Genomic DNA, 13,617 nt, shown 5'->3' with positions numbered 1-13,617 from the left:
TATAATTGGGAGCAACATATTCCCACAATTTTAAAACCAGATAACTCTGAAGATCAGGACATTCATTCTGCATGCCATTTGGTGGTTCATACAGAAAATAATCCAATGTCATCATTTTTACTTGTTATCTGGTGATAGAACAGAATCCAGTTTCATCATTAATGTCACATGGATAGAAAATTTACTGAACACAAAAAGGAATGTTATAATTTCCCCTCTGTAGCTTTCTGACATTGCTATTCAAGGTTTTATCATTTACAATACACTTCAATATATACATTGGTCTGATTAATGCAGTGGAGAGTTGAAGTTTCAATAGCGGAATTTAAGAATTTATTGATCAAGCAAAGGAATGAACTAATGTCCACATTATAATTTAACAATTAAACACACACACTACAATATATATATATATATATATATATATATATATATATATATATATATATATATATATATATATATATATATATATATATATATATATTGGTCTAACTGACACAATAAACAGATATACTACAATATATACATGTCTAACTAACACAATAAACAGACACAATACAATATATACATACATCTACACAATAAACAGACACACTACAATATATATACATACTGGTCTAGCTGACACAATAAATAGATACACTACAAATATATACATCAGTCTGACACAATAAATAGATACACTACAAATATATACATCAGTCTAACTGACACAATAAACAGATACACTAAAATATATACATCAGTCTGACACAATAAATAGATACACTACAAATATATACATCAGTCTAACTGACACAATAAACAGATACACTAAAATATATACATCAGTCTGACACAATAAACAGATACACTACAATATATACATCAGTCTAACTGACACAATAAACAGATACACTAAAATATATACATCAGTCTGACACAATAAACAGATACACTACAATATATACATCAGTCTAACTGACACAATAAACAGATACACTAAAATATATACATCAGTCTGACACAATAAACAGATACACTACAATATAAACCTCAGTCTAACTTACACAATAAATAGATACACTACAATATGTGCAAGTGTAACTAAGACAATAAACAGTCACAATAATAAATACATCAGTCTAGCTGATACAATAAACATTCTACACTATATACACTGGTCTACTTGACACAGTAAAGAGATGCACTACACTGGTTTAAATGACACAATGAAGGTACAGAGTTTTCAACATAATGTTTAAAAACAGCAATTGCATTATTTTTAAAAACTGCTTACCTAGAAGAAACTTCTCTCTTTTTAACCTTTCAACATCTTGTGCCAAATATTCCATCAGCTGATTCTGGGTAATATTCTGAAAATAAAGAAGGAAAACAAAAACATTAGGGGTCATATAAAGCAAATTTTGATGTCAAACTGACCACACAATTTGACAATTGGAATATGAAACATATTTTTAAACTATACGCTGTATATCTCCTATGACAGGACTAATAAATAACATCACATGGAGGCACATGCTATATGCTAACAAAGTCTGAATCTGGATTAAGCAGGGTGATTATTGAAAGTGGTATGTTTTAGTGTCTTTGAATGTTGTGTGTATTTTCAAGAGCTGTAAAAACTACAATACCTGAATGTGGATAGAAAAAATGTCAATAGTCATGTAAACTATGATATAATGTATAAATGATCAATGAGGAAAGAAACTGGTCGACAATGTAATCTTCAAGTGGCTCAAATTTTATTACAAATCTGACATGGATAATGTGATTTTTTTTTCATCTAACCATGACCTTGGTACAGATGACCTTGACTTTAAGAAAGGGCACATGGCTGTGATACATGACACTGCATCTAGTCATGATCTGTAAATGATTAAAGATTTTTCAATTTTATTTCCCATAATTCAAGGTTCATACCCAGACAAGGATGAAAGTCAATGATGTACATTTTTTCTTGCTGTGACTTTGACCATCAGGCAGAGGGCATAACATGATATGCAACACACCATCAAGTCATGGAAATTTTGTTAATGAAATATCAGCAGTGATTAAAAACTTATACCTAAACAAGGATGCAAGTCACTGATTTACATTTTCCCAGACCATAATCTTGAGGTAGGAGTGAAACTGGTGCCTTCTAGTTATGACATATACATCTTGCCAAAGTCTCATCAAAATATCCACATCATTTCAAAATGTATAGCACATACAAAAATTCAGACCACTAACTCTTTCCTTGCTGTGACCTTTGACCTGGGGATTTTACTATGGTACACAACACACCGTTTAGTCATCATACATACCTGGACAAAGTTTCATTACAATCTCTTTAACACTGACATGGTTATGGGCCAGATAATAAAAATTATGACAACTCCAAAACATAATATGCCAAACCTAACATGCCAAACCCAAGATGGGCTTAAAAATGTAGGGATGTGTTTATTATCTGACAAAGATACGTATACTTAATACATATACTTAATATTTTCCAAGCATTTTATTAAAATGGGGCAGGCTTATCATCACACATAAATAAGGTAAATGCCATAGTCACCATAGTTTTTATGGCTAACTATTAGACAAATATGATAAATGTCAGTCACTGCAGATTTTATGGCCAACTGTCAGATAAATATTGTAAATGTCAAAGTCACTGTGGTTTTTAATGGCCATCTGTCAGATAAATATGGTAAATGTCAGCCACTGTGGTTTTTAATGGCCATCTGTCAGATAAATATGGTAAATATCAAAGTCACTGTGGTTTTTAATGGCCATCTGTCAGATAAATATGGTAAATGTCAGTCACTGTGGTTTTTTAATGGCCATCTGTCAGATAAATATGTTCAATGTCAAAGTCACTGTGGTTTTATGGCCAACTGTCAGATAAATAAGGTAAACATTAAAGTCACTGTAGTTTTTATGGCTAAATGTCAGATAAATATTGCAAAAGTCAAAATAATTTTACTTTTCAAACCTAATGGGATGATTGTAATGGGAAGGACACTTTGCATAACAATCTACTGCAGTATTTCTTCTGTGGTAATCCTTTTGACCTGTCATGTACATTTTCTACAAAGCTGAGGGTGGGTGTATTTTACCAATGTGCTTTCTTAAAAATAAAGATCTGCTGAAATTTCGTCTAAAGTAATATCAACTCATCAGCATGATCTAGACATAAGAGTTTTATGGCATAAGAGATGTGTCAACCTGTTATTTCAATGACAATTAATACAAAATTATTACAAAATTATTCAATATAAATACTTTAAAGTCAGATAATTAACAAGTAAACAGAATGGAAATTCAAAAACCAAAACATTTTTATCATAAAATTTAAACTGTTAACTTTTTTCTACAAAGTATATCAGTTCATTAACAGTTATATGCTCTTGCGATGGAGGAATTTAAAATATGACAGAACTTTGAGAACTCAAAGCACTGTTATTCCAAATTTTGTTTGAGCTTTCACGAGCTTTAAGCTTCTCAGGAAAACCTGGATGATGATTTACAATAGAGTTTCCTGTTTTGGAAATTACTAGTAATAGCCAAATAATAACAAAGGCCCCTCAAAGAGACTAATGTTCTACTGTGCAAAAAGAATTTACATGGAATTCAAGATATCACAATTTCTTCTTTTTAACTGCTGAGTGCTGAAACCATCTTTAATATTTTTAAATGATAAATATTCAAATCAGCTACTATGACAGCCATACTGTATCTAAGATTGGCACCATTTTCGTTTGGTACCAACTAGACATTATAAGAAGTCTGCTCATATGATGTTCCATCTAGGAGGAATAACAATAAGAGCTGCTGTGGTGGCCATATTGGATATCAAATTGGCATCATTTTCATTATGATCAACATGACATCTGAAGAAGTCTTTCAATAAAACCCATGTTAATATGACCATACATTCAGGTGGAGTTGCAATATCAATATTTAAAATAGGGCAGTAATATTTTCATATAGGACCAACAAAACATGATAGGAAGACTTCTGATGAAACCCTGATTTTGATATGATATTCAGGAGAAGTAGTGACAAGAAGATCTTCAAGATGGCTGTCATTGTGGACACCATTTTAATTTAGGTCAAAAAAGATATTATAAAAGTCTTATACTGAAAACTCAATGTTAATATGACCACCCATTCAGAAAGTGCGATGATTACAAGATTTTCACATTGCTGCTGTGATGGCCATATTGAACGTCTGAGCAAAACCAATTTCAGTTAGGACAATCCAGACATAAGAAGTCTTCTGGTGAAAACCTCATGCTGATATGACCTTCCATTCTGAAGGAGAAGTGATAAGAATTTCAAGATGGCTGCTGTGGTGGCCATACTGGAGGTCAGATCAGCCTCATTTCCACCCTGGCCAACAAGACATAAGATGAAGTCTTCAATTGAAATCTCTGAATTGATATGACCATCCATGCAGGACAGTAATGATGAGATTTTCAAGACAGCTACTTTGGTAACCATATTGGATGACTGAGCAGCATCATCTTCATTTGAGACTAGCTAAAACTTGGGACTGAATGTATCAAGTTTCATGGCTATCCTCCAAGCAGTTGAGGAGGAGTAGTAAGCCATACCATAAAATCTTTTGGTCTCTGATTTCCAAGAAATATAAAACTCAGACTAGCTTGAGTAAAGCTGAGGCAAGAGTAAAACTGAGGCAAGAGTAATGACAGGTGTTTGAGATTTGATGCTTGAATTGTCAAGTTTCAGTGTATCTCTTCTTTTATCATATGAGACTATAAAATGTACAACTTTTTCTAGCATGCAAACTTCTGCATTGTAACTGTTGTTTTTTAAAGTTATGACAGATAACTGAGGTAAATAATTACTATCATTCAATCCTTTGGTATTATACATAGATAACATGTAGTGGTTGGCAGGTAGTAGGATATTTGGTGAATGAGTGAGTCAAGGAACCAAAATAAGTTCAATGGTGTAAGCTAGGTTGGCAACAAGTTGAGTGGAAAGATATTGTGGGAATACTGTATATAAAATAACCTAACTCTTTGTACTGAAAGTGTAGAGTGACAAGATGTGAGTTTTAGTCAAGAAAACACCAATGTTGTATCCAATTTAGCTCAGGAAGTTTGGCTGTCTCAAATCAGGCCATTAACCCTTACAACTCTACATAAATTATCATTTTCAGATGTTAAGGTGCTCTTGTGCAATCAAGCTGAAATTATTTTTTGAGGGTCTAATTTTGTGAAAAAATGCACTAAGCATTATAAATTTGCTCAGTAATTAGAAAATCAAATCAAGCTAACGAAATAAAAGCATCAAAAGGTTTACTCAGATTATTAATTTGGCATATTTTGTCACCAATTTGCATTACTGTGCTGAAAAAAAATTAGAAACTCTGTTGGCACAATGTTTTAATTCCTACAAAATTTGTTCTGGGCAATAAAACTCTGATCAAATCATCTAGACTGAACCAAGAGAGTAAGCGTACAAACTTTTATAACGATATGCAAGGTTTTTTTGTTTTAAATCATGCTGCAATAATTCATGGATTAAAAAGATTACCAGATGGATGCTTACACAGGTTGGACTGATAGCTACATTTGACCAAAGCAAGAGGCCCCCAGATGCTATCATGAAATGGACTAAATCTTATTTATTTCATTAATTATTTTATAATAAGCCTCAAAAGCACCTTATGCAATACTGAAAAAAGAAATGATGGATTAATGTCTTCTATTAAACCTATAACCTTGATGTTGCAAATAAGATTTTCTGATTTATACAAGATCACGAACTTATGGACAAATACAATGACAACAACTGGCCCTGCCATAACTAGACTACCTACTCAAACTGACCATACAGTCTGGACTTTCCAACAATAATCACCCTTCTTTATATTGGCAAACTAAAAAAGTCCCAAACTTTGGGTCCTAACAGGGCTGGTTTAACAGTGTTATAGACCATGTTTTAGTTCTCATCAAAATTTGATTTGGTGACAATTACCATTATATTTCTGTTGATCAGAAACTTAAACAACATCCTCTTCCTGTTTTTAGCTTGCTAAGGCTGTACACAGAAAGTTGTTTTGCAAACATCAGTGGCCTGATTCTCTGGTTAAAAGTCACAATATCATACATGCCAGCCCCTGGCAAGGAAACAGTATAATCACAGTAGACAAAAAGAGTAATCCAAGCAGAAAAAGAGTAATCCACATATAACAATATAAAAGTTCAATAAGCATATGTACAAAATGATTTATTTATCTCTATGGACTTTTAACATCAATTGCTGATTCAAATTTTCATATATAACACTTTGAGTTTTAAAAAGCAACAGACTCTCATATTGCATTTCAAAACACTTTGTACCAACTGAGACTATAAATGTTTTGCACACCAGCAGAGCACTAAGTGCTGGGTTATTACAGAGCCTGGATCTGAATTCAGTTTTACTTTTGTTAGCAATGCTGAACAATCTCTCACAGTCAGCATTAGAACGGTAAAGAACCAATATTCCTTTCATAACCTGATAAAGAAGATGAAATTTATATCTTCCAGTTATTAGATCTTTTAGCTGGGAAATAAGATGAAAAAAATCAACTCTGTCCACATGAAGTACATTGTCAGGCAGAGTACTAACTTAATACTTCAGGAGTTCTTCCGATTTATCAGCAGCCTTTCCTGCATCATATAACAGAGAACAACCAGATATGTACAATGATGGAGACATTTTTCAAAATATAGAATGCAACTCCTTTATGAATTCCAGTCATCACTGATGCATTATCAGCTGAAAACCCCATACAGTTCTGCCAACTTATATTTATTCAAAGCATTATCAAGCAAATAAAAATTTGTTTTCTCCAGTGGAATCTACTGTTAATTCTGGTAATGAAGGAAGAACACTCTGGCTTTGCCCTTTTTGTTGTCAAAGTCTCTTACACAGACTGAGTACAACCTTTGTCATAATCATTATTCATGTCTGTTGCAATACTAAACGGACCTTTTTTCATGGCTTCTGCAATTTTAAGTGAAGTATCTTCTGCTAAACACCTAACGATATTTGATGATTTTTTTCTTGCACATGCATATTTTCTGCAATTTAGGAATCAGGAAACATCCATCTGAACAAAGGACAAAATGTTGTCATCTACTGCTAGGGGAGGTTCGTGTTCTATTAAGAACTCCGTACTTAATGCCTCTGCATTTATAAAATTTGTGTCCACAATTTAATTCTGCTGTAAAAAAAGAAGTTACCTTAGTAATGGAGTTAGTAAAAGGAGCTAAATCAATGTTTCTTTGTTTTACCACCATCATCAATATTAAAATCCTTTCCACACAGCCTGCAAGGGACATGAAGCTGCCCTAGAATGGAACACTGTAATATGTAATTCATGTATTCATCTCTGAATAGATTTTTTGTCTTTTCTAATCCATCTGTGAAATTATTTAAAAAACATTTTGGCTCTAACACACGCATCAAGTAGAATAAATCTGACTTGACTTTTATCACCAAATACCTACAGACTGGTTCTGTACCAGATATGAATTTGAACAAAGAATCTGTGAGCAAAGATTACAAGTTAGAAAACCAGTCCGTTCTCTCCTAACTAAGCCATACTACTGCTATAAATAGAAACCGAGGTCAAAAGTTTGAAAGCAATATTAGCTTGTTTCTTGGAAATAGAGCAGCTGCTATAAACAGAACTTAATACTGTTAGAAAAGTGCATGTACGTCTACGGACAAGTGTACTCTTATGTTGTAATTAGATAGAAGCCATCTTTTCTGTCTGTGGGATTAATGTTAATAAAAATGAGAAAACAAAGTTTTTTGGAGGGGGATATATCGAAAATGCGTAATCCGAATACATTTACATGTAAGGCGTAATTTAGTGGTGAAAAAGCGTAATGATTATGTCAAAAGCGCAATGGTTGGCATATATGCAATATTATATAATCTACATTTAAAATAACTATATCATTTAAATATCTGTCTATTACATCAAAATGACATTGTACTAGTAGGTAAAACCACATTTCTTACTGTAATTACCTGGTGCAAAACATTTGATAGTAGATATGTTGATACTCAAGTATTTTCAAATGCAACTCTCATCTCTCTATCAAGGACAGCATCTTACACTGATTATGCCTACCATGCATGGATTATTCCTACCACGCATGGATTGTACATACCATGCATGGATTATATCTACCATGCATGGATTATACATAGCATGCAAGGATTATATATAGCATGCAAGGATTATACATATCATGCATGGATTATACCTACCATGCAAGGATTATACATACCATGCATAGATTATACATACCATGCATGGATTATACATACCATGCAAGGATTATACCTACCATGCACAGATTATACATACCATGCAAGGATTATACATACCATGCAAGGATTATACATATCATGCATGGATTATACATAGCATGCAAGGATTATACATAGCATGCATGGATTATACCTACCATGCAAGGATTATACATATCATGCATCAATTATACATACCATGCATGGATTATACATACCACACATGGATTATACCTACATGCATGGATTATACTTACCCTGCATGGATTGTGTGTGTGTGATGTGATTTGGATTTTTAACATAGCTTTAACAATTTTTCAATCATATTGATACAATGTCTGCAGTGTGGCAGTTTATAGTGATGCCTACCACTGGGGCATCATGTCGCAGACATGTAGCATGATGTCCCACCCAGTCACATTATCCTGACACCAGGCCGACCAGTCCTAACACTAATCTCTTAATGCTGAGCACCAAGCAAGGCAGCTGTAAGTACCATTTTTGTAAGTCTTTGGTATGACTCGGCCAGGGATCAAACCCACGACTTCCTGCATCTGACGCGGATGCTCTAACCACTAGGCCACCGGAGCAGTCTTGCATGAATTATACCTACCATGTACTTCAATTGAAGAGCTTCATGCTTCATTCTGGTCATGCAAATAACTTGCTGTTGGTATACTTCTATGGTCTTCTCTTTCCTAAAAAATACATTAGAATTCAGAAACTTCATGTCAAAACTGAAAATTCTCACTTATCTCTGACCCCCTGCACCTAGACCTTTGACACAACAAAAACATCAATGAGTATCTTTAATGGCCTTCAGAATACAATGAATCTCGTGGCAACCCATATTCTAAAACAGAATAGAGTAGAACCTGTCTTCAAAGACCACCCCTATTGTAAAAAATATGGTCTCTCAAGACAGGTAGTCTCCCATAACAGATAACAGGTTGTAAGACTATATAATCAATAAATCTGAATATTTAGAATAAGGTCTTTCATGAAGGTTTTACTGTAGTATATGACTGACATTTGGTCAGTGAAATAGAGTTAAAGATGATGCACAGAAAGATGGACAGTGTAACCTGTCTGAGATGGACTCAAATTTTAGATCAAGTGACTTCTCTCTTCAACCTGAATAAGCTGAGCTGATGGGAAAAAATGAAAAGTGAGTGAAGAACTGTCAAAATTAAGAATGTTGATGACAGTCACTTAAAACAGCCAATTCACTAAACCTCAGAGCCAAATAATATAAAATAAATAATGTCTTTAAACTTTATGAAAAAAGCACAAAAAAATTCTTTGTTTAATTCAGTAAACTGATGTATAATTTTTTTATTGCAAAAGATGGTAACCTCAAAAATAGTTTTCATCAAAACTGAGTGATATATATTGCAGTATAATTCATTTCTTACTACTTCACAGTATTACTATAACTTGCAACTGGCCTATAAAGCTCTACACAGTTATCTCTTGTCTGGGTTACAAATTACTTATTTTCAATGTATTTAGAATATGTAATTATCAAGAATACATCATGTACACTTCCTTAATAACAGAATTAATCATGTTCCCTAATATAGCTCCAACTTTAATCCAGCAAGTACGAAATGTGCATATATTTCACATGATTTCATATGTAGCTTGAAATCAAGATAACACTTTTCTCTGGAAAGTTTGATGTTACAAATTTTTTTATATAACTGCCACCCACCACATTTTACATACTCCATGCAGTTACATATTTTAAATTAGGAAATCAGTTTTGAAATAAAAATTCAATAATAAAAAAGATACAATAAGCAGATTTAATAACCCATCTTCAGTTGCCAATTGAAAATATATAAAACTGTAATTTAACTTTCTTATAAAATTCTATTCCTTGTACTGATTCCGATTAATACCAATACGTTCCCTTTTTCTGATTATAGGTCACTGACTACACTTCCTAGCTATTATTTTCTAGCTTTTGCCTTAACTGGACATTATCAAGTGATTTTGAATTTCCAAATACATATAGCCATGTTCTTGGTCTTTAATGTTTTTAATACATGTACATAATTCCATCTATTCCTATTATTCTGATGTATAAATGTGTTGGTATATATATGCTGTAATACATATCTTGTTAGGTGATTGTGGCTATGTATATTGTATCTATACTGAATAGTGAAATTCACTAAATCTCTTAAGCAGAACAGAAACTTATCAAAGTGGCTAAAATACACGACTGCCAATAAATCATTATCTATCGGGATTGCTCTGTCATTATAGAATTCTAAACTGTAATTATCCGATACGCAATATCTTTGGGAAATAAGGGGAGGTAATTCAGAAATATGCCTTCATTTCCAGAGTTATGTTAATGTCTATTCACCCTTTTAATTCATTCAGCCCTGGAGATTTTTGTCATTTTTGTCTGAAATGTGTGTAGGAAATGCATTTAGGGGGTTAGTTCTGAATACATCCAAATACATTTGCTTCCAAGAGATTATCATTTTGCTGGATACCTAGTTGTGTTAGAAACATTATATTTTATTGGCTATTTTGCTCATACATGAGCAGACAGGTAAAAGCAGGAGTTCTATTTTCTTATGCTTATTGGACCCATCATTTTCATGTCCTGGTCACTTTTTACCCCTGATCTCAAAATTATCCTACTTTTTCCAAAGGTTTGCCTGTCTGTGTGCAGTTCAGGCTGGTCTGCCTTAGATTTCATGCCCAAATGTCTAAAATCTGGACACAAATTATGGTTCTGAAAACTGGTGAATTTTTTATGCAAAAATATCAGGTCTCAAAATTTATGTTTTTCCCTCTCTATTTTGTAAAGTGAGTAGAAAGTCCAGATTCTTTGGTACAACTGTAGAGCTACATCTGTCTACCTGTTGGTAATACCACACACTTTGGTGCACCTTAATGACCTTGATGCAACTGAACTCATAAGTAGGGTACAATCTCATCATGCCTAAAGGAGGCATTGGGGCTTATTGATTTAATAATGTCTATTCACACCTTTGAATGCCCAAACATATATGGGTATAACTACTCATAATTAATTGTACTCCAATAACTTCAGTCGTGTTTCAAAGAATATTTTGTTTCCTTAAGTCAGTCATTTATTTCAAACAAAGAATTACTAACCATTTGTTGAATTCCTGCTCCAATTCAAACACTTCTGAACTTGGAAGTTTGATTGTACTAAGTAGACGATGACCTGAAAATTTTCAGATGACAATTTAAGTTTATACATTCATATTTTCACTACTAATAACAAAGGTTCATTTGACACAGTTCTCAGACATTAATTACAATCTTATACTGCTACAACACCATTTGTTTCTAAAACTAAACTTCCTTACCTGTAAAACTGGTACAAAGTTTAAGATATTTATGCCAAATCTGTAAATAAAAATATTCTTTTCGGCAATAATGGAGTTCTGATGGCCAAGCACACATAAAATAAAATGAAAAAAAATGCAAAAACAAATAAAACAAATTTGAGATAAACATGTGCCAATTAATATCAAATTACTTCAACAACAATACTCCAATGATATTAACTGAAATGAAAACAAAATTACCCTACAGTTTATCAGTCATTTAAACATTTTCCCCATAACTGATGATAATCTAATGTCATAGAATGAGTGGTAATAACTTTATCCTAACCTGAGAATCCTGGTAGATAACACATCATTGTGCAATTTGTGAACTGTTCAGCAAATTCACTGAAACAAAGGATAAAGGTATATAAGTTTCACAAATTATAAAGCATTCTTAATTATGCATATGGTGTTGTCAGATATGTACAAAGTGTTGTCAGATATACACATAGTGTTGTCAGATATGCACATAGTGTTGTCAGATATGCACATAGTGTTGTCAGATATGCATATAGTGTTGTCAGATATGTACATATTGTTGTCAGATACGCATATAGTGTTGACAGATATGCACATATTGTTGTCATATATGTACATAGTGTTGTCAGATATGCATATAGTGTTGTCAGATATGTACATAGTGTTGTCAGATATATCTGCCCTTCTGTGTTCACACCAACTCAATAAGTATGCATTTATGTGTTTATCAGCTAAAGATTGTTGACAAGTACATGTTCTGCACTGATTTGGAAAGCAAGAAATTTATGGCCAGGAAAGTAAAGAGTAATTACAGATTCTACCCACCCTCAAAAATCCATCAATGTACTTTTATTTTATGTGCATGATGGCATCTCATCAAACTTGTCCATTTTGCTTTAATTTAACAACACTTGACCAAGATATCTGGGTCAATAGGATGCTTTCTGTTGAAATTTAGTATAATGCTGTTGGTTGCTATGGAAACAACTGCTTCAAGGTGTCTCTAGTTTTTCTATCTTCACAAAAATCTGTGTGTGAGTGTGATTTGGATTTTTAATGTAGCTTTAACAATTTTTCAGTCATATCACTACAATGTCTGCAGTGTGGCAGTTTATAGTGATGTCTAGCATAGGGGCATCATGCCGCAGACATGTAGCATGATGTTCCACCCAGTCACATTATCCTGACACCAGACTGACCAGTCCTAAAACTAACCGTTTAAAGCTGAGCACAAAGTGAGGCAGCTGTTAGTACCATTTTTTTAATAAATCTTAGGTGTGACTCAGCCAGGGATTGAACCCACAACCTTTTGCATCCAAGGCAGATGCTCTAACCACTAGGCCACTGGAGTGGTTCATGAAAATCTGATGGAGCATCCATATCATTTGTCCAATACTAACTCAAAAGTTGCTATAATTATGTTTTGTAGTTTTTTTAATTCATTATGTAAATATTTTTCTACTTTTAGCAGTGTATTGGCATAATTTGTACAAATCTGAAACCCCTTTGTCATCGGCATAAACTTCAAAAGTTTTTCTACCAGGATGCTATCTGTCAAATTTGATACAATTCTGGTAACTTGTTTTTAAAAAATAGTCATTATCATGTTTTGACTTTTTATTAATGGATGCCTTATATGATGATGAATTGGCTTAATTTGTAAAACTCTGGAAGCTCTTTATGCCAGGATATTCTATACCAAATTTGGTCACAACTGGTTTGGTGGTTTGGGCGAAGGCTGAAATATCAATTGCTGTTATACACTGGACACATGGATCCACAGCACACAAGAAACAATGCATGACAGATGCAGGACACAATGCATGACAGATGCAGGACTATACCATAAACAATGCAGGACAGATGCAGAACACAATGTATGACAGATGCAGGACTATACCATAAATAATGCATGACA

General features: G+C 33.3%; 1 protein-coding gene across 2 annotated transcripts in view; it reads right to left on the bottom strand.

Moving 5' to 3' along the window:
* Positions 1-13,617, bottom strand: part of LOC149808100 (uncharacterized) — an 83,535-nt gene that overhangs the window by 53,028 nt on the left and 16,890 nt on the right. For both annotated transcript variants that reach the window (XM_089973474.1, XM_089973475.1), the window contains exons 7-10: positions 12,007-12,065; positions 11,479-11,551; positions 8,951-9,035; positions 1,283-1,358 (exon numbers count right to left, since the gene is read on the bottom strand). In XM_089973474.1, the coding sequence (XP_089829600.1) occupies positions 1,283-1,358; positions 8,951-9,035; positions 11,479-11,551; positions 12,007-12,065 (293 nt within the window). The remainder of the gene's footprint in view (positions 1-1,282; positions 1,359-8,950; positions 9,036-11,478; positions 11,552-12,006; positions 12,066-13,617) is intronic.

Source organism: Sinohyriopsis cumingii, chromosome 1 (assembly GCF_028554795.1).
Source record: "Sinohyriopsis cumingii isolate HCF-2022 chromosome 1, ASM2855479v2, whole genome shotgun sequence".
In the NCBI taxonomy this organism is placed as follows: Eukaryota; Metazoa; Mollusca; class Bivalvia; order Unionida; family Unionidae; genus Sinohyriopsis; species Sinohyriopsis cumingii.
The sequence above is the reverse complement of the archived record's forward strand: the minus strand, read 5'-3'. Positions and strand labels throughout refer to the sequence as shown.